A 22,790-nucleotide genomic window follows, 5' to 3' on the forward strand; every position below is an offset into this window, starting at 1 on the left:
TACATGATGACAAGATGGACTGCATGTGTGCTATGACTGTGTCAGGATGATGTTTCCTAATGCTGAAGAAGCATTGGAACATCTGTAGGATCAACCCATCACACTCTAGATCAAACATGATTTCATAAGTCCTAGTCACAGCCATAACTTCTAGAATCTCAAGCTTCTTCCCAAAGGTAGAGCCTAAACTGTTGTCCAAGTCTTGGAAAGTTTCTACTACTCGTCTAAAAACTCTCCTCATAACATCATCATTGTAAGGATCTATAGGGGCAGTTAGTCTCATGATGTTACTGAGACAAGATGCAATTGGAAGTCTAACCCCTTCACAAGGTTCCTAAAAGAACTTGTGTTGTATGAGAGCAAGTATTGCTGGTTTTAAAGCCCAAATTAGTTTCTTCCCTTCTAACTGGCTCAGTTTGGAATGGAGGGCATCTAGTTCATCAAGTTTGAAGAGAACTTTCCATTTGACCCTCATGCATTTTAAATTTGTCCCAAGTGTGAACATCTTGTGTCCTAATTCTTGCCCCTTTTGCAAATCCTTTGGCAATTCTTGCTGGAGAAGGTTGTGGATCCTTTTTGAGAATGGTTTGCTGTTCTATGTTGGGTTTTGGTCCATAGAGGCATTGTGGTTTAAGGTATTATTTGTTGTACTGTTGTGCTGGTTTATGAATTGTCTTAAAATTTCCATCATACAACAACTCTATTGGCACCCTATTAGCGACATATAATGGACTATGAAAACAATAAGCTCAACTCTCACAATAGAAATAATACCTCTCTGATATGCAACAGTGCCACTCAACAAAACAGTCTTTGCTTGAATACAAATACAGAGGGAGTAGAATTAGGAAGATAGAACTTGGTAGTTGCTGGCAGCCAATAATAATAGGTACAAATCAGTCTACCCGAAGTGACACTAGCAATTGGTTGTGAAACATGCTACTCCCCGCACTGCTCAGTAAGTAGAAGACACCAAACTTGGTTCTATAAAAAGTATGCCACTCTTTCCCACATGCAACCCATAACAAAGAGATTCTTTGACCCAAACTAAGGAAACATCAGTCAGCAAGTGAAAGGAACTCGTCCCACTTGGCCTTGAAAGTCACCAAAAGTCATCTGTCTTCAATTAAAATGCAGCTCCCTACCTGAATGATTTTGAGTCCTTTCCCAACTATTCTTCTTCAAATACTAGTAGTTGCAGACAACCAACAATGATAGGCTGGTACAGGCATGAATGTTTGGCATTAATGGAAAACTTCCAGATCTGAAAAATGAACAATTCAGAGGTTTCCTAGTACAGGAATTCGATCTCCCTTCCGCATTGATTTGGTACTTGGCCCCCCTTCAAAATTAATGATCGACTCTTCAATAATTCGTCCTTGGTATAGGAAAGATAACATTGAATCACAATGCCAGGTGGTGCTCTTCGTCCTAAGAAATTCTCAGCCTCGCGAACCTGAAGCTCTCGGTCTACAGAAACCCTTTTTCCAATAATGTTTTTCAATAATTAAGTTTTCGGCAAGAAGTCGCTCTACTTCTAGTAGTGATATCGACCCCTGCAAAAGCAAATTGTACAAGAATTCAACCTCTCTACGGTGCGATGATGAATCGTGGCTTTCTGCCTTCAATCTGAGGAATATGGCTTCTGAAGACACCCTTGACGATTATTGATTTGACCCCATTGCTCCTACTAAAGTGTTGTGTCCTCAAAAAATAATTCTAATGCTTGTCCGACTTCCTTGTCGGACTTTGGGCTGGTTCCCACACTCCTTCTGCTATAGCATCCCCAACAATTAGTAGACTTCGATTGGCATCAAAGGAATCTAGTCACTGATTCGATGCTCAATGATGGACGCTGACACCCCTATAGCTGCATGTAGTCACCATTTACATGTCCCCAGGGTCAGTGATCATCCCCGTGGCTTTTGGTGACCAATTCAGGCCTCCAATTGTCAATCGCTGATTTCCTTACTCGATTGCCATCGACGCCACTTACATCACAGTTCAGATTTTACTCAGCGGAAGTGATTGCATGAGCGGTTCAACATGAAATCGACAGAATGGTGGTACGTGGATTAATATTTCGATTGGGATGGGTCATACCGTGTCTTACGCATTGTCAAGACATCTTGCAACGTGGACTTTTTGCAGCCATCAAGTTATTCCTGGAATGAAGCTTGATCTCGCTGCAATTTTTGTCACTGTGATACAGGTTGGTCCACGGTAATGATTTTTGACTGGGACGTTCCCCTTGATGGGATCCTTGCTCCAATACATATCCACTGATGTACTCAAAACGATTCGGCCTTAGTACGCCGTCTTACGTCCAGAATGACTTTACAGGCATTTATGCAGTCCCAATGATTCATATTGTTAATCGATCTAGCGTACCACCCTAACATGGCCACGATTTCGACCCACATGGCAGTTTCCTCGGAAGTGGTCAGTAATCAGATCAACGTTTCCACTACTTCATAATACATTGCATGGATGGTTGCTCCACCCAGTCAATAGACCCAACAGGGTTGTTCCCTTGTGGCTCGCATCACCCGTCATGAGCTTAGACGCACATTCTTACACTCATCCCCTAGAATTCGATCTCTTAGTCACGGATCGAGTCTTGTCTTCCTAATGGCACACCACAAACGACGCTACCCAATCAAACCAAATGCACCAACAACATTAACGTACGAACCAATGCTATACATACTTTTCATTCGGTTTTGACCCTGGAGCTGGTTTTAGATGATGATTTGACCTCTTCTGCAAAATATATTTTGCAGCTGTAGCTTTCAATTATTTGGCCAGAGGAGAAATACTTCAATTCACCATTGAGACAAGTGCATTACAATGATAACAATTGTGGCCTCCTCAAGCAATTGGCCTTTCCTTGATACAACAATCTGCCCACACAAATTTACCGCTGGAGTATAGAATGGCTCGATTTCTTCACTATATGAATTCATCCTCTATAAAACGCATGGCACATAAAGCCCTCAAACCATAATAGTTGCACTGAAAATCCCACAAGCTGAGCCAAGACCAAGGCTCTGATACCACTGTAATGTCCCAAATGAAAAAAATTTGGAACAAACCCTTCAAATAAAATTCTCACTGATAAACATAAGATTTCCATGTAAAATTTAACAACATAGAACATGCAAATAACGATGATGAGAAGAAGGAAATCTCAGCTTTATTATATTAACCAAAAATAGGAGTATGACATTGAAATCAAACCTACCAAACTCATTAAAGGTCAGGGGTTAGCTAAATTGAGGGCTGAATCTAATTTACATGCTTTGGACATGAATTTTCTAGCTATACTTAATGAATCCGAAAAGATGGCAACTCCACAAGTAGCAGAGGCTTTTGCTACCTCTCCCTGGTATGCAAACCTTATTTTTGTTCTACATCATTTACAAGCTCCTCCTGGTTTGACCAAAATGAATGCTAGATTTCTTAAACTCAAAGCAATGAAATTTTGTATTTTGGATAATAATCTCTATTGGAAAGGTACTGGTGGAATTTTACTAAATTGCTTGTTGAAAGATGAAGCAAATAAAGTGATGCAGGAATTTAAAGGAGATTGTGGTGGACACCTATATTGGAAGACTACTGTCAACAAGATCCTAAGAGCAGGTTTTTATTGGCCAACCTTATTTTCTGATATCGAGAAGAGAGTCACCTCTTGCCACAAATGCCAAATATTTGAAGGAAAAAAAACTATTGCCTTTACCCTTAAAGCCAATATCTGTTGAAACTCTGGTCTGGATTTTATAGGAGAAATTCACCTTTCCTCTTCTACCCAACGTAAGTGGATTTTTATAGCCACTAATTATTTTACCAAATGGATAGAAGCCATACCTACTAGACAAGCCTCTGATGCAGTAATCATTAAATTCCTAGAGAATAATATTCTTTCAAGATTTGGATGCCCTAAGAAAATCATTACAGATAATGCTACAACATTCAGGTCAAAAAGAATGGTGGAATTTTGCAACAAATATCAAATAATGTTGGGACATTCTACAACCTATTACCCTCAAGGAAATGGACTAGCAAAATCTTCCAACAAAAGTCTGGTTAATATTATCAAAAAATTGTTGCAGGATAACAAGAAATCATGGCACAACAAGCTTGTAAATGCATTATGGGCAGACAAACTTACTACTAAGAAGTCAATTGGTATGTCTCCATACCAATTAGTTTATGGGATGGATGTTGTTTTTCCAACTTCATTGGGAATTCCTGTTTTGAAAATGCTGCAAGAATTGGAGGTTGAACCAAATGATCTACAAAGAAGAATAAATCAAACAATTCACCTGCAATAGTCAAGAGAGGAAGTTCACAACAGAACTCAGTTGATCCAGGAAAGTATCAAGAAGATATATGACAGAAGAACTAAGGCGGATGATTTTCAGATAGGCAATCATGTTTTGAAATGGGATTCTAGAAGAGAAGAGAAAGGCAAGCATGGTAAGTTTGATAATTTGTGGATGGGACCTTACATAATTCATGCTTATAGGGGAAATAGTGCATTTTTCTGAAGGACATGGATGGAACAGAGCTACCTGGAGGACCTGTCAATGGTAGGATGCTGAAACATTATGTTTTTCAGGAATAAAAGTAGTTTTTATCACACTCATTGTAGATACCATTTCCTTTGTACTGTTATGATTGGGGTAGCTTATGTCTGAAAGTTGAAGCCCGTGGAGAAGGCCTTGAGCTTTTAGTCATTTTGCCACCATAACTACAATAACTACAAAAAATCAAATGCAGTAAAACACTGAAGACAAGGATTCAAGGCTACTAGTCTATTGTTCTTGACACCTCACAAGGAGAGTACCATCCCCTGTTGGAGTCACTGTTAGGGTCCTATAATTTATAGGATCAACTGATGATTGAATGTTTTCTTTTAGTATTTCAAATTGTAAATAATATTGTATATTGCAAATGATTTCCAAAAAAAGATATATAAATGAAAATAAAAAATGAAAATAGGGTATATATATAAAAAAATAGAAAAAGAAAAAGAAACAATGATAAAAGAACCCCACAGAAAAGAAAAATGTGAAAGTGATGCCAATTGAAGTGCCACTAATAGTACAATAATGTTTGAAGAATAAATTCAAGAAATTATGTGCAGCTTGTTCAAAATCCCACAATACTTCCTCTTGCTTGAAACATACTGTTTAACTATGTTCAAGCAATTTTTAATTTTTGTCAATTAGATTAGAATGAATACATTAGCCAAACAATGTAATCTTGGCTAAGATTAGATTAGATAGATTAAGGTGAATAAATTAATCCAATTGTGTAATATGGATTAATGTAATTGTTAGATTAGTTTTGAATAGATGTTTTTAGTCCTTTAAAAATGGCAGAATAAATGAGGGTTTGCACTCCTAAATGCACCCTAATTGCTTTTAATTAGTTAGTTTAGGGGAAAATTAAACTTGTATGAAACATGTTAATACTTGGTGTTATTTGTTAAAAATATGTGCGTAGTGGGATAATTTGTCGCTAGCGTTTGAAGTGCACTCTTCTCTCCTGTTCCAAATCATATCCCCATCTTATCGAATGACTCCCAGGGCTTTTCAGCTCCCTTGCCATGTTTCCCTTTACCGGCAAGGGAGGGTTCGAAAAGCGGTTTCCTCCCCACTGGTCCCACCCCTACGTGTCACCATTTCGACATTTCGCACCCCCCCTCTCAATACCATATACCACTCCTACCCCCCTCCAAAAGCGGTTTTCCTACCCCTCTTTGAAAGCGGTTTTTCACCATTCCCGCCATAATCTGCACTCTCGGTTATGGCACCCTCCACTTCCGCTCCACCTCCTCTCCCCTATTGCCACGTATCTCCTTTCTCGCCAACAATCCAACACTTCCTTCTGCCTAGCGCTGGTCGCCACGTCAATTAATCATTGCGCCCTCCCATTTGCCACTTCCTCCCATTGTGATTTTTCGTTGCAAAGTAAATCCTCCTCCAAACAACCATTTTAGCCAAACGGTCCCAGTCCACTACAAACCTATAAATCTTCGTTTTCGCCTCCGATCATCCTCTTTCCTCATGCTCATACTCTCACCCTGTTATCAATTTGATCCCTGTTTTCTCTTGCCTATCAACTATTGCTCGCACCCCTACGTGTCACCATTTCGACATTTCGCACCCCCCCTCTCAATACCATATACCACTCCTACCCCCCTCCAAAAGCGGCTTTCCTACCCCTCTTTGAAAGCGGTTTTTCACCATTCCCGCCATAATCTGCACTCTCGGTTATGTCACCCTCCACTTCCGCTCCACCTCCTCTCCCCTATTGCCACGTATCTCCTTTCTTGCCGACAGTCCAACACTTCCTTCTGCCTATCGCTGGTCGCCACGTAAATTAATCATTGCGCCCTCCCATTTGCCACTTCCTCCCATTGTGATTTTTCGTTGCAAAGTAAATCCTCCTCCAAACAACCATTTTAGCCAAACGGTCCCAGTCCACTACAAACCTATAAATCTTCGTTTTCGCCTCCGATCATCCTCTTTCCTCATGCTCATACTCTCACCCTGTTATCAATTTGATCCCTGTTTTCTCTTGCCTATCAACTATTGCTCCCACCCCTACGTGTCACCATTTCGACATTTCGCACCCCCCCTCTCAATACCATATACCACTCCTACCCCCCTCCAAAAGCGGTTTTCCTACCCCTCTTTGAAAGCGGTTTTTCACCATTCCCGCCATAATCTGCACTCTCGGTTATGTCACCCTCCACTTCCGCTCCACCTCCTCTCCCCTATTGCCACGTATCTCCTTTCTCGCCAACAGTCCAACACTTCCTTCTGCCTACTGCTGGTCGCCACGTCAATTAATCATTGCGCCCTCCCATTTGCCACTTCCTCCCATTGTGATTTTTCATTGCAAAGTAAATCCTCCTCCAAACAACCATTTTAGCCAAACGGTCCCAGTCCACTACAAACCTATAAATCTTCGTTTTCGCCTCCGATCATCCTCTTTCCTCATGCTCATACTCTCACCCTGTTATCAATTTGATCCCTGTTTTCTCTTGCCTATCAACTATTGCTCACAGTGAAATTGCCTCCAAGCTCTCTTCCTGCACAATTAACAGTCGTCCTCTACAATTCCGTTTGTCATCCTCTGCGATTCTACCCGAATTATTGCAATGGCCCCCAAAACCAAGACTGATGCCACTGTGGTAAGTTTGATGCTCACTCCCTCTGTGGATTTAGACCACATCCCCTTAGTCGATAGAGACTATAAAATTGCCAAAACACAGTGTGAATTCGACCTCTTCGAATTACACTGTTGGTTTCGTGACACCTATCTTGACCAGTTAGACGAAATTGGGCTATGGCAATCTAGACTACCCCTGTTTGTTTTTCCCCAATCCTATTATTTCCCTGAATTCTTCCTGAAGTGCCATGCCTCTTATCTTTCGAGCAAAAGAGTATCATTTCCCCTAATGGTGAAATTCTTTTCACCATTACCCTTGAGAATATAAACTAGATGTTGTAGGTCCCACACAGTGAATCCCTGACTCCCTTTTCCATTAATGCTCGTCAAGAAATTTACCAAAAGCTTAATTTTCCTGAGAGAGCTAGGATTTTTGAAGTTTTCCTGCCCAAAGATTCTCAATTGCCCAAGAAAAAACCCCCTTATCCCTCTTCTATTTCCCCCAAAGAACCAGACAGACCATAAATTGAGGATCTGGTGTAGCCCCTACAGAAGTTAGCTTTGGTCATGGATCCTCTGCAACTTGAGAAGGAAGGGATCGATTTCTTCTCCCTTCTGCATCTGAAACTGTCTCCGCTGACTCTCAAGCAACATCTTCCACTGAACAAAAGTTCCCTCATACAAGGTGGTCAAGGCCTCCCACATTTCCCTTGTTGTGCCCTTCTCAACAATATGTCGGATCACATGATCCTTGACTCCGTCCAAGATCATGCACTTCACTTTTGCCTGACCCTCCTCGTACTTCTTGAGAGGATCAACATCAACCAGAACAACAACCGTCTTCAAGGCATAATCATTGATGCGATTTTTGTCCAAAACTGCTTGGATCTTGGCCTTCTAGAAGACAAAGTGGGATGCACCATCCAACCTGTCCTAGTTCCTGAGTCCATTAACTTCCATCTCTGCTCAAATAAATGTCGAACTGGTTCTCTTCTCCCTCTTTTGCTGCTGCCGCAACATAACTCGGATCTGGATTTCTTTGGCGCTAGAAATCCTCTAAGGAACAAGCTCCCTCTGAATTTCAATTTCCTTCACGGAAATCCTTCTGCCAACAATTGTCGAACCACCCCTCTCTGATCTGTGTTTGTTGCTGCTCAGCACTGGATCCAGATTTCTTGGCAAGAAATCTACTGAGCAATTGATTCCCTCTACTTTGCTTCTGCCCCACTAGGTATTGTTCTGCCCCAACAAAATCAACACCCCACTAGCAACCCCAGATGAAGTTTGCGCTGCACCTCTAGTCTTGGCAACTGGGAAAACGAGACTCAACAGTCTCTGCGCTGGCTCAGTAATCACTGCGCTGTCCTCTGCAGCAACAACGTCACCCAATCAGGCTGATGTAGGCTCTGTGTGAGCCTCCCTTGGTGACTGTGTCACCTCTCCTTTGCTCTCTTGGCTAGAAACTGCATTGTCTCTCGGGACAACTATCTTTAGCACAGATTTTCCTCTGTCCTTTCGCTGATGGCTTCAATCCTCCTTGATCTGTAATTGCTCTGATACCATGTGAAATTTTTTGAATCTAACAAACTGGAAATCCTCCTGTAGTAAACTGATTTGCATTACCTACTTGTGTTCTTCATTTTAACAAGTTATTTTCAGAAATATTCAGAAAATATTAATGCAAATACACTGCAGCCTACACCAATATACAAATCAAGTATTGAAAATTAAATGAGACAATCATGCAAAGGACACACTTATTTTTGATCTAAACGTCCCTAGAAAAACCCAATTCGGGAAAATCGGTGCAGTAGCTTTGAGGGTTTTCTATTATTAAGCAGAAGTTCTGAATACAAATGTTGGTTGCCCTCCCGAAAAACGACAGAGAAATACAATGGCGGAGAACCTGAGTGAGTTTTACCTCACTTCACCTGGCAGAATCCGTCTGATCCATAGCAAAACTGGCTGGCACCTTTGTGGAGCTCTCTAAGGCTCTGCGTCAACACTTCTGCCCACTGCGTCAACTTTCTCGACTGTTTTGGCAGTTTTTGCCAGCTCCTTGACTTTTTGGGTGGAAGACAACTCTTCCTCTACGCTGGCCTTTCTGGCTCTACGTCAAGGCTGCATGGGCCCAGACTGGCCAAGTGTCAGCTCTCCCAGCTACTGTGCTGCCTCCACAAATTTATCTCCACTTCTCTGTTAGTATTTGTGAACTATCTCTGCCCCTCAGAGGCAACATCTCCCCAATCGATTTTCCTCCTGAGAACTTCTCACCTCAGAAAATTGATTTCCTCAATCTCTCTGTGTTTTTTCCAACTGACCCCAAACCTCCATTTATACTTTTCCTGTTGAGAAATCAATGGCTAAGATTAAGTCTCTAGTCAACAACTAAGATTAAATTAGACTTGATCCTTATCTCTTAGAATCTTCTCACCCATATTTTCATTAATACCCATTAATATTTTAATTTTCCTAAGTTTAGACTTAAGAACCCCATTAAAAATATTAATTATTTTAATAAAATATAATCCAGGTGGAATTTCTCCCAACAATTTCTAGGTCTTGGAGATCTCATGTGTTCTAGCCCCTCCACAAAATTTTGGAGCTAGAGCACATCTTTTGCTACTCAAAAATCAACAAAAATATATCGACAAGCGAAGGCACTTACCTTCTATCCTCCTTCACTGCTTTTCCTTGAAAATCATGTAAACCATTTTGTTGGGGTTTGAATCTCGTGGTGGTTCCTTGGTTATTTGTGTTTGGGGACCCTTTCCTTGAACTCAAACTTGGAATCACCCAAGAAAAACCCTAGCAATTCAATCCACCTTAATCCTAATGGTGAAAGCCTTTGATTGATGGTATTTGAAGTAACAACCTTCGGGGGGTCTTGACTTGGTTTTTTATTGGGCCATTAGATCCCTACGATCTACAAGGGAGAACCCCCCTTAAGTTGGAGGAGAGCCAACCAGATGGAAGAGGAGGGTTGGTGATGTAATAGTGGCCCCTTCTTGAGTGCATAGGGTCTTCCACTTAAACTTTGGACTTTATCTCTGTTGATTTGGGGTAGCATCGGATGTGCTCTAGCCACGAAATTTGGTAGAGAGGATGGGGCACATGAGATCTCCAATACCCAGAAAGGAGATATTAAAATAATTAATATTTTTAATGGCGTCCCTAAGTCTAAACTTAGGGAAAACAAAATATTAATGTGTATTAATATGAATCTATGTTAGAATGGTCCAAAAGACATGGATCAAGCCAGATCTAATCTTAGCCGTTGATTAGGGACTTAATCTCGGTCATTGATACGTCAACACGAAAAGTATAAGAGGAGGCTTGAGGGTCACTTGGAGAATACACCAGTGTGATCAGTCATTCTACATTTTAGAGCGGGGTTTGCTAAGAGAGATAGAATCAGTGATCGGGCGAGCAATTGAGGGGCATTGAGTACAGAGAGACAAAGAGACAGAGATAGTGTCGGGATAGCAGCAGAGCAGAGAGAGAGAGAGAGACGCAGGAGTAGCTAGTGCTCACGCAGGGCTACGCAGAGGCAGCTAAGTGCTGCGCAGAGCACCAGAGAGGTCAGCGTAGCTGACACAGGGTCTCCTAGGGCTGACGTAGGCCAAAGATAGGCTGACGCAGTGCCAACACTGGGCTAGGAGAGGCTGAGGCAGTCCAGATTGGGCAGACGCTGGGGTTTCTAGGGCAGATTGGTGCTGAGTAGATGCCGGAAGGATTATCCGGGGTTTCAGCTAGTAGATCTGTCAGAAACCCCAGTTACTGCTAAGGAAATTCTCTGTTGGGTAGGCCAGTTTCGGCACCCAAATTGTACTATGATATTGCTTAATAACAAAACCCTCAGATAGCTGCACCGATTTTCCTTTATTGGGTTTTTCTAGGGACATTAGTCCAAAAATATGGTGTGTTTGTTCTTGTTTCTTTTAGTTGTTGATCTGTAATATGATGAGCATGCACTAGTTTTGTTTTCAGTATTTACATTGTAAATAACTTGTTAAGGAAAAATAACAAGTAGGTAGGAATAAATCAAATAAAGTGCATGGAGAGTTTCTAACTAAGTAAACTTATAAACTTCAACAATCTCAAGAGGTGTTATATTTTGGTGTAACAATGTGATTAAATTAGGGATAATAACATGTTGGACAACAACAACAAATTATCTAGATGAAGGTTACTTAACTCTTATCATGCATTAGTTAATTAGTTCCAAGATGGGTTCTAAAAAATCTCAAATAATCAATGTCTTTAATATATGTCAGTAAATGCATTTTATTTCAATCGCCATTGAGATGTGAAAGTGCTCTAGTGAAGGTCCTCTTAAAAACAAAAATTGTGTTAGGCGTCAAGAGTACTGTCTTTTGTCTCTATGCAATTACGTAAGTAATTTTGATATGGTTTTTGAAGTTATATCCTTATCCTATTTAGTGTAAGGTTTCAAAAATAGTTAATTTGAAGAAATACTATTTTGTTAACTTATCCTTATGCAACAATTTCAGTTAACTATAATTTCAAAGGTAAAGACCGATTGATGCGCATAGCAACACCGAATAAGGTTGTATCTTTTTTAAGTGACCATATTATCTCCTTTAAGATTAAATGTACAAGGACATATTAGAAAGTATTCTTACATACACAGATGGAGTTTTTCAACAAGAAAAAATGTAAAATTCTATCCTTAGTCTAATATCAATTTCTCGTCTTAACTTATTTAGGTAAACTACGTCTTTGTATTGGACAATGCTGTAGATGCTGATAGTTGCCTAGCTTACACAGGTATATTTATTTCCACTTCAACTTTCTATTCTTTTTTGGTTGTGAATATTTTTGATATATTGTATAGGGTACTTTTGTTTTCTCATGATAGTTTCAAATACATGTATTAAAGTTAAGGCAATATTCAGTTAACCTTATCGAGGCGTTTCCGCAATATTTTCCTTTGTCCTTTTAATTTGTGCTATATCTTCTTGTTTACTCTTTTATTTTTGGTAAAAATTGTTCTATGTAAGGATTGGATATGGTATGGCATACTTTTTATTGACACAATATGTCTATGAATAATCACTAATTTGGGGGAGAGAAGGGGATCCTTTTATGACATTATTTAGGAGGGGGGATCACAAACATAGCTTTGCGTATGTGAGTTGAGTATTTACCTCATAGAGTTTTATGTGTTTAGTTTCAAGGCCATATGATATGATACAACAAATTAATTGCAAGATGACATACATAGTATATTGCTTGGTGTGGGTATTGATGCTATAAATTAATACAGATGAGATATGAATATTGCAAGGTTTCAACTAGTTGAGAATGGTCACTCTTTTTAAATATGAATTTCAAGTTTGATGTTTTTCTTAGGGATATCACATAAGGTCAGAAAAATTCTGACCCAAAAGCAAGAGGAATTATCCTGCAACATCAGTTTCAAATTTCAAGTGCAGTTGTGATGTACCTAGTGGTGCTCACAAGCATTGTTATCAATACTGGATCTGTCATTGAACTGGTCTACCCCAGGAACTAGAATCAAATTGGAACCGACAAAAGCCAGAAATAAAACTGAACCAGAAAACTGGACAATCAAAAAATATATAAAATATTCAAATTTTGAAATATATATATATATAGTTTTGTCGGTTCCAATTTGATATAGATATCCATGTGGATCCAAAACATTATATAATATACACATATATGCAAAGTTTATCATGTATATAGCAACTAGCAAGGGTGCATATGACCAAAAATAACACCGTAATCCATATCTGAAAAAAATACATAAACAAAGAGACCGTAAATGGCCCAAGGAACTGAGCTCAAAAGATCCAAATTGCTCAAATGTATTGTGTGAGTCAAATGGAAGGTGGGGTCCTCATTAAATAGCATTATGGAGGGGCATAGGGTTAAATGTAGTGTTTCTCTTTTTTTGTGTAGCGACCTTTTTAAAAAAAAATATGTTCAGGTGGTCCCCATAGTTAGCTGTATGGTTCTGTGTGGAACCAACTAGTTTTGACATTTATGGCTGGTTCGGTGTGGAATCGGTGAGGGACCTAGAGTTACGTTTGATGTTTTACGTTTTGTTATTTTATCAGTTCAAAAAAAAATGTGTCCAAAGGTCCCCATAACTGGCTATATGGTTTTGTATGGAACCACCTGATTTTGACGTTTATAGCTGGTTTGGACCAGCCAGTTTGGTACAGAACTAGCTATTTTCAAAATGGAACATTCAATTGGATCAGTATGGCCCCAAAACTAGTCAGATTGGTCATCTTTTCTGGATCTAGTCTGGTTCTAATAACATTGCTCACAAGGAGCTAACGTTGAATTATAAGAGGGAACAAATCCAAGTAATCCATGAAAGACAAAATATTATAAATTGATATTAAAGTGATGATTACAATGAGTGAATGGTTTAGGGTTATATAGCTATGAAGATGAATGATTATGATGAATAGCCATGACCATCGGAAAGTGTTCCTATTAATTAAGATATTAACTAGAGCTTTAATAATTAATGTACATGTTATATCTACCTAGGTATGTTACAAGTCGCTCCCTTTAGATTCTGTCTTTGAAAGAGTAGTAAAAGTGTTGCCACAGTTCAACTTCTACCTGTTAGACCCTGTACCAGCCATTAAAAATCAGAGTTCCAGATCAAATTTTTGAGTGGTGTTTTCAGCATTGTATTTCTTGAAGAAATTGTTGCATGAAACAGATGGCCGGAAAGGAAGGCACAGTCATCTAGATACAGAACAGCAGCAAAATCACGGACTTTCTACAGTTATTAAAAACACCCAACCAAGATAATTTATACATGCTTTTGTACCAAACAAAACAACAAATGAGGCACCTCTCTGACTTCTTTTGAGTTCACCTCTATTATTGATCTTTCTTGGATTGTGCACTGTTTCTTGAGTGAGTGCAGCAGCTTGTTATGTGCAGCAAGGAGGGCGTGATCTTGATGTACATTTTCATTAATTCATAAAGGCAGGGGTCATACCTCCTTCAATCTTTAATTGGCTGAAGGTAAGACACCCCCTTTATGAGAATTCCAGCTATTCTGGGCCACAGATTGGGCATTCATCATGGGTGGCTAACCATGTGCCGGTTGGAAAGAAGACTGGAGAAATCAGGCTTTGTATTGACTTCTGAAATTGGAACGAATTGTCCCTTGTAGATAATTATCCACTCCCAGGAAATGGGGCACTTACTATAGAAAGTTACTAAATTAGGTGTGATGTCTATGTTGGGTGGTTTCTCAGATTATAACCAGGTGCTTGTGAAAAATGACCAACATAAGACAATTGTTACTACACCATGGGGGGAATTTGTCTATCCTAGGATGCCATGTGGTTCTTTGAATGCTGGATCTGCATTTCCAAGTCCTATGGACTCTGCATTCAAGGATTTATAACTTATTATTATAATTTATCAAGATAATTTCATTGTTTTAACCATGTGCCGGTCGGAAAGAAGACTGGAGAAATCAGGCTTTGTATTGACTTCAGAAATTGGAACGAATTGTCCCTTGTAGATAATTATCCACTCTCAGGAAATGAGGCACTTACTATAGAAAGTTACCAAATTAGGTGTGATGTCTATGTTGGGTGGTTTCTCAGATTATAACCAGGTGCTTGTGCAAAATGACCAACATAAGACAATTGTTACTACACCATTGGGGGCATCTGTCTATCCTAGGGTGCCATTTGGTTCTTTGAATGCTGGATCTGCATTTCGAAGTCCTATGGACTCTGCATTCAAGGATTTATAACTTATTATTATGATTTATCAAGATAATTTCATTGTTTTTCTCTAATGAAAAGGAATGCACATGTTGTTGAGAAACCAATGCATATAGTTATTAGGGTTTGATTACTCTTTTCTTGATAATTACTTGAGAAACCAATGCATATAATTTCTTGATGATTAAGCTTTAGCCTCTCCACCAGTTTTCATCGCTAGAGCACATTCGATGCCACCCAAAATCAACATTTCCTCTTAGCGGGGAATGTGCTCTAGTAATGTTCCACGTCTGAACATCACTCTGATCATACGACACCAGTACTTGTGCTAATGCTTGGCCTTCTCACCCAACATCCTCTACATTGTTGCATCCTGTACCACTGCCCATGGCTCTACCATTGCCACTACTACATTTGTACGACAACTCTGCATCCGTGCTGCTGCTGGTCCTTTCTCCCAACACCACATTTGCACTGCAACCCTATCTCCTCATGCTGCACCGCGCTGCCCATAGCCCCATTGTTGCTACTGCAACTCATTTTCTGAGACGATGATAACTGATCTACCCAACTACTGACATCCTTGTTAGGCTAGAAAACCCTCCTGATGCTGAAGCTCCCTTTGTCATTATTTCGTGCTCCCTCTGCTATCTCTGTGCTGCTGCAACAATTTTGTGCCTCTCGCACTACTACAAACCTCTCTGTGCCTTCCTGCACTACTGCAACCTCCTCTGTGCTTCTCGCACTGCTGCTATCCCCACTGCATTGCTGCAGATCCCTGCACTCTAGCACTCTGCCGCTTCATCCGCATTCCTTTCTACCGACATCTGCCATCCTGCTATTGTCTCTTCGGGGCTCCTGTAGCTGGATATGATCCAAGAGTTTGGGTACCTCAAGGATCCTGCTCCTCATCGCCTGTAGTCTTCTTGACTACAACTCGATGTCTCCCCACCTCTTCTCTAGAGGTACATAAGCACTCATGGCACAATCATCATCATCCTCTACCTCCTTCTCCGTCTTTTCTGGCGCTAGCTTGGAGTCAAACACCTCTCCCTTATTCTTTTTCTTGGGACATTGGTTTGCATAATGGCCCAACTCCCCACAGTTGAAGCACTTAATCTTGTAGAGGTCCTTTTTCTTCCTCTTCCCCTACAGATTCCAGAGTTGCATCCTTTTCCTCCTCTTTCTTGACCTGGGCTCCTTTGCTGCTACTTCCCGTCTTGGTCAGTCATCTGATCTCTTCTTGGTGAAGAGATGTAGACAATTCTTCCCATCTTGGAAGATTCACTTTGTCCAAAATGATTTGGACAAACGTCTCCCACTCCTCAGACTGTTAGGTCCCTATAATACTAGTGATGCCCCCATTAATATTGTAGTTGTATCCCTTATTAATATTGTTGTGCCCCTATTGTCCCCATATTGTTATTACTGTGGCCCATAGAATCCCTCTATTGTTATTTTTGTGCCTTTATATTATTATTGTTAGGTCGGCTTGGTTATATTGTGACTCCTTAGACTCCTATATATAGAAATGAGGTTTTTCCAGCTGAATCATTCAAAAATTGTTCATTTATGTAATGTAAAGGAGCTTGCCCCCTCGAAGAGGCTGAATTCTAAGGCGTTGATCTATCTTTTCTATCTTTTTGTGAGCTGGTTTCATAACATTTGGTATCAGAGCTTTGGATTCTAGGGTTTTGTTGCTCCAAATAGGTCATTGTGGCATTTTCACTATAATTTTTTTTCAAAAACGTTTCAGAAGCGAAAAAAACCTATTTGAGACGAAATCGCACTGAACCTCGGGTCCGAATTTCAGAGTTTTTTGCGCTGTATTTGTGGAGATATGATTTGAGGAAGTTGGTTTTTTTTGCAGACTCCTGAATTACATTCCAAACAGGTGACTTGGGGAAAATCGTCATAACTTTCTCTCTGAGCATCGGATTGAAATTTTGTAAGAAGATACAGAAAGAGGACAGACTGTAGTTTCTTGTATATATTTTTCAGAGCCAACGGTCGAAACAGTGACACGTGGCACTTCATACAAGTTCGCTCTTCTGGAAAGGTCTATAATCAGGTCATCTTGGGAGATTGTGCATAACTCTTCCTTGGAGAATCCAATTTGGATCAGACTGGTGGCATTGGAAAGAGGACACAAAGGGCTACTATAGGCCGCAATTTCAAAACTGGATGATCGGTTACAGAGATACATCAGATTCAATATCAAGCTCCTATAAAGTGAAAGAAGGTGTGTATTTTTTTTTAAATATTTGCATAAGCCTGGTTTGAAAAATTAGTAAGGAATTCAAAGGGCATAGTAAAGCATTATTATCAGTAATTGATGCCCCGAGGAAAGAAAATGCAAACACCTATTAAACAACCTGAAAGCTCTAGCATGACTCATGAAGAAGAGGAAGAAATGCAACATGATATATCAAAATTACGAGACCAAGTGCAACAAGTGTCACTTGCATAAAAAGTAACAGAATCTAAGATGGATGGTTTAAAGAAAGAAGTAGAAGCTAAGATGGATGGTTTAAAGAAAGATGTAGAAGCTAAGATGGATTGTTTAAAGAAAGGCGTAGAAGCTAAGATGGATGGCATGGAAGCTAAGATGAATGGCATGGATGCTAAAATGGATGGCATGGATGATAAGATGGAAGAATTGAAGATAATTTTGAATAAGTTGCTTTAAGAAATGGTCACTAATGGTGAAATGGTAGTAAAGGAAACTCATGATGAGAACAAAAGAAATGTTAATAATGATTCCATAGACTCTAATGTTGGATCGAAGACTCACCATATTCCAAAAATTGATATGAGGAAGTTTGATGGCAAGGATCTTGCAACATGGATATTACAGATAGAGTAATTTTTTGATCTCAATAATGTGCAAAACACACAAAAGGTACGTATTGCAACTTTATATTTGGAACCAAATCAGTTTGTATGGTATCAATGGTTTTTCTCTCGTAAACAAATTATCACTTGGGCAATTTTTATGGAAGAATTGACTGCACATTATGAGGATACAAAAAGCACACTTTTTTTAGCCAATTGATAAGTCTCAAACAAAAGGGTTCAATAATGGAGTACATTGAGAAGTTCCAAAAATTGAACATAAGGGTAAAAAATATTCCAAAGGAGCATAGGATTTATGTGTTCATAGGGACTTTAAAGGATAATATCCAACATGATGTTCGCCTTTGGGAATTTGATTCATTAGAGAAGGCATTCAGGTTAGCAAGAAAAATGGAAAGCAAAATTATGGCAACCAGGAAGCATACCACTCACAACTATAAAGATGGAATTGTTGTTGCCCCTAGCCTTCCACAACATTTAAGGTTGACACCATAACAATTGGAAGAAAAAAGAGCAAAAGGGCTTTGTTACAGTTGTGATAGCAAATACACTAAAGATCATAAGTGTGCTGAGAAGACATTATTCTACATAGATTGTGGAGAGGAAGAAGAAAAGGAGCAAGAAAGGACAAAAGAAGAGGATAAACTCCAGGAACAAAGCCTAGATAAAGAAGAAATGAATCCGACCATATCTTGTAAGGAATTGGCTGGAATTACCACTCCTCAAACCATCAAGATAAAAGGACAAATCAAGAAGAAAAAGGTAATAGTGTTGATTGATTCAGGAAGTACCCACAATTTTATTCATTGTAAGATAGCAAAAGAATTGAATTTCTTCCTATGTGCCGCAGGAAAACTGGTGCGGCATATAGGTTTGTATCATTAAGCAAGCAGAATCTGAGTACAACAGGTTGCCTCTCACACCGGATAACTTTTGAAAGAAATATCGGCAACAAGAAATACATTCGAGGGTTTACCTCGTCCTCCACTGAATGGCTGACTCAGACAAGCACTGCGAAAATCCCAGCACAATCTGATCTTTGTGGGCCAGTGTCTTGCCTCTAGGACACTGTGTCACTTCTCTGCTGGATTGATTTGCTCTCAGGAGCTTCGACTTCAGCCCTCTCGGCTCAGAACATCGAACTCCCAGCAAAATCTCGAACTTCCGACGATTATCTCGAACTTCCGACGATTATCTCGCACTGCCACTGCAAGAAACCCTTTCGCCCCATGTCAGCACTGCGTGAGCCCCTTCTTGGGCTGCGTAGGCCTTTGCGCTACCTCTTTGATGCTAGTGCCGCCTCTCTGCCTAATACTCGTTAGCTTAGAACTCCCTTCTGATCCAACTCTTTGCTACTGCCCCTCTCACTGCAACTTAGATCACCTATTCGATTTTCTCAGCAAACCTAGCCCCAAAACAATCAAATTGACTGATCAATATGGTGTATCTCCAATTTACCCTCAAGCCTCCTCTTATACTTTTCCTGTTCATGAATCAACGACCAAGATTAATTCCCTAATCAACGACTAAGATTAAAACATACTTGATCCTCGTCACTTAGAAGTTTCTCACCCATATTCTTATTAATACCCATTAATATTTTTATTTTCCTAAGTTTAGATTTAGGAACCCATTAAAAATATTAATTATTTTAATAACTCCTCATTTGGGTGGAATTTCTCCAAACGATTTCTAGGTCTTGGAGATCTCATGTGTTTTAGCGCCTCCACAAAATTTTGGAGCTACGGCACATGTGATGCTACCCCAAAATCAACACTCCCTCTTAGCGAGGAATGTGCTCTAGCAACACTTCTCAACAAAAGTATTACACTAATCCATTTCATTGGTCCTCTGTGTTGCTGATGCTTGGCTTGCTGCCCTTCATCCACTTCACTGATGCATCTTGTACTGCTGCCCATGACTCTGCCACTGTCACTACTACATCTGTACTACAACTCCATCTCAAAATGCTGCATCATGTTGCCCATAACACTGCCACTGGTAACTGCTGCATTGCAACTCAGTTACTGAGAAGTAACTGAAACTTCACCCAAAAATTGACATGCTGGTCAATATGGATGCCTCGTGATGCTGAAGCTACCTTTGCTGCTAATCTGGTATGACCCTCTGTTGCTACTGCGCTACTGCAGTCTACTCTGTGCCTCTCGCACTGCTAGAACATCCACTGCGTTGCTTCAGAATTTGGCACTCTAGCTCTGCCATTGTTGCTCCATCACACCTCGCACCAACCGACACTCGTCATTTACTACTATCGTTAAGGGCTCCCATAGCTGTATGTGATCCAAGAGTTTGGGCACCTCAACGATCCTGCCCTTGTGTTGTCCTCCCAACTACAACTCGATGTCGCCCCACCTCTTCTCTAGAGGTGCATGAGCACTCATGGCACAATCGTCATCCTCGCCTTTCGTGTCAGCTTTCGCTGGAGCAGCCTTCAAGTCAGAAGCCTCCTCCTCGCCCTTCTCCGGGGGCACTGAGTTGCGAAATGTCCTAGTTCACCACATCTGAAGCATATGAGCTTGGATATATCTTTATTCTTCCTTTTCTGTTGCCCATGCTGTCCCGATGATGTGAGAGCTGCATCCTCCTCCTCCATCTTGACCTGGGCTCCTCTGCCACTACTTCCTGCCTTGGTCAGCCTCTTGTTCTCTTCTTGTCGAAGAGCTACCAACATTTCCTCCCAACTGGGGAGAGAAGCTCTACCCAAGATACTTTGGAGAAATGTCTCCCAGTCTTCGGTGAATGCATTCAGGGCAGTCCTGACCATGAACTCAAGATTTGGTGTAGACCCCACGTAAGTCAGCTAGTTTCAAATCCCTTACAACATGAGAAGGAAGGGATCGATCTCTTCTCCCTTCTGCATCTGGTACTGTCTCACCTAATTCTCCAATAGCATCTTTCGTTGAACGGAAGTCCCCTGGTACAAGGTAGTGTCTCCCACATCTCCCTTGTTGTTTCCTTCTTAGCTACCCACAACTTCATGCATTTAACCTTCGCCTGGGCCTCCTTGTACTTCTTCAGTGGATCAGCGTTGACCAGAACAACAACTACCTTCAAGGCATAGTCCTTGATGTCATTCTTGTTTAAGACTGCTAGGATCCTGGCCTTCTAGATGAAAAAATTGGATGCTCCATCCAATCTGTCTTGATCCCTCAGTCCATTGACTGCCATCTCTGCTCAACAAATATAGGACTGGTTCTCTTCTCCCTCTCTTGTTGTTAATCTAGAAAAATTTGGATCTCTTCGGTGCTAGAAATCCTTCTAGGAACAAGCTCCTCTAGACTCCATTTGAGTCGTGATGTGCTTAATGAAAATCCTTCGGTTAGATGCCGAATCACTCCTCTCCAATCCTCCTTTGCTGCTGCAACCCGGATCTAGATTTCGTTGGTTAGAAATCTGTCAAGGCAGTGACTCCCTCTACCTCGGCTTTGTCTCCATAGACACTGTTTTGCACCAACAACAACAACGTCCCACCAGCTCCACTGATTGAATCTGCTCTGCTCCTCCTGCCCCAACAACTGACTGATTTTAGCCTCTCAGGCTCTGCGTTGGCCCAGAGAGCTGACACAATCACTGCGTGAGCTCCTCTCGGGTACTACGTCACCCTCTACAAGCTCGAAATGCTGAGGTAGGCATTGCGTGAGCCTCTGCGTCACCTCTTCTGCACTGCGTCACTCTCCCTCTGTGTCTCTGGCTTTGGAACAACACTGTCATTCGGGACAGTTGCCTCTCAGCAATAGATTTGTTGGATCTCCTGGCTTATGGCTACAGTATCCTATGATCTGCAATACTCTGATACCATGTGAAAATTTTTGAATCTTTACAAACAGAAATCCTATTGCAGTTATTGGTTTAACATCTACTTGTTATTTCATTCAACAAGTTATTTAATTCATAAACAGTGATGAAACACTATTGCAGACTACATTGACATACAGATCATAAAAGTGAAATAGATATGAGACAAACACACAAGGGACATCGTTATTTTTGGACAACACATCCTTGGAAAAACCCAATGCAGGAAAACGGGTGCAGCATATTGAGGGTTTGTATTATTAAGCAATCAAAATCTGAGTACAACAAGTTGCCTCTCACACCAACTAACCTTTCAGAGAAACATTAGCAACATGAAATACATACAAGGGTTTACCTCATTCTCTAAGTCTCAATTGATCCACTAAATGGCTAACTCCGGCAAGCACTATGAAAATCCCAGCACAATCTGCTGGATCAAAGACTGCGTCACTTCTCTGCTGGATCGATTTTCTCTCAGGAGCTTCGACTTCAACCCTCTTGGCTCAGAGCATTGAACTCCTAGCAAAATCTTGAACTTTCGACGATTATCTCGCACTGCAACTGCAAGAAACCCTTTTGGCCTGTGTCAGCACTGCGTCAGCCCCTTCCAGGGCTATGTAGGCCTTTGCGTTGCTTCTCTGATGCTATTGCTACCTCTATGCATGGTACTCGTTGGTTCAAAACTCCCTTCTGATCCAAATCTATGCTACTGCCCCTTTCACTACAACTCAGATCACCTATTCGATTTTCTTAGAAAACCTCGTCCCAGAAAAGTTGAACTCACTAATCAATATGGTGTATCTCCAACTGATCCTCAAGCCTCCTCTTAGAATTTTTCCTATTGATGAATCAATTGGCGAGATTAAGTCCCTAATCAACAGCTAAGATTAAAACAGACTTGATCCTCGTCACTTAAAAGTTTCTTACCCATATTCTTATTAATACCCATTAATATTTTTATTTTCCTAAGTTTAGACTTAGGAACTTATTAAAAATATTAATTATCTTAATAACTCCTCATCAGGGTGGAATTTCTCCAAACTATTTCTGAGTCTTGTAGATCTCATGTGTTCTAGCCCCTCCACAAAATTTCGGGGCTAGAGCACATCAGATGCTACCCCAAAATCAACACACTTTAGGGAGTGGCAGTCCATGGGAGAAGACTTCAGGGAGGCA

At 40.5% G+C, this 22,790-nt stretch overlaps 1 protein-coding gene across 2 annotated transcripts in view; it reads left to right on the forward strand.

The window, feature by feature from the left end:
* The window catches only part of LOC149222991 (general transcription and DNA repair factor IIH subunit TFB1-1-like), a 505,404-nt gene that overhangs the window by 65,571 nt on the left and 417,043 nt on the right, over window positions 1-22,790 (forward strand). For both annotated transcript variants that reach the window (XM_089383212.1, XM_089383213.1), the window contains exons 4-5: window positions 11,700-11,755; window positions 11,916-11,976. In XM_089383212.1, coding sequence (XP_089239338.1) covers window positions 11,700-11,755; window positions 11,916-11,976 — 117 coding nt within the window. The remainder of the gene's footprint in view (window positions 1-11,699; window positions 11,756-11,915; window positions 11,977-22,790) is intronic.

This window comes from Pinus tabuliformis, chromosome Q (genome assembly GCF_031772625.1).
Source record: "Pinus tabuliformis cultivar Carrire ecotype Pingquan chromosome Q, CPIR1, whole genome shotgun sequence".
Lineage (NCBI taxonomy): Eukaryota > Viridiplantae > Streptophyta > Pinopsida > Pinales > Pinaceae > Pinus > Pinus tabuliformis.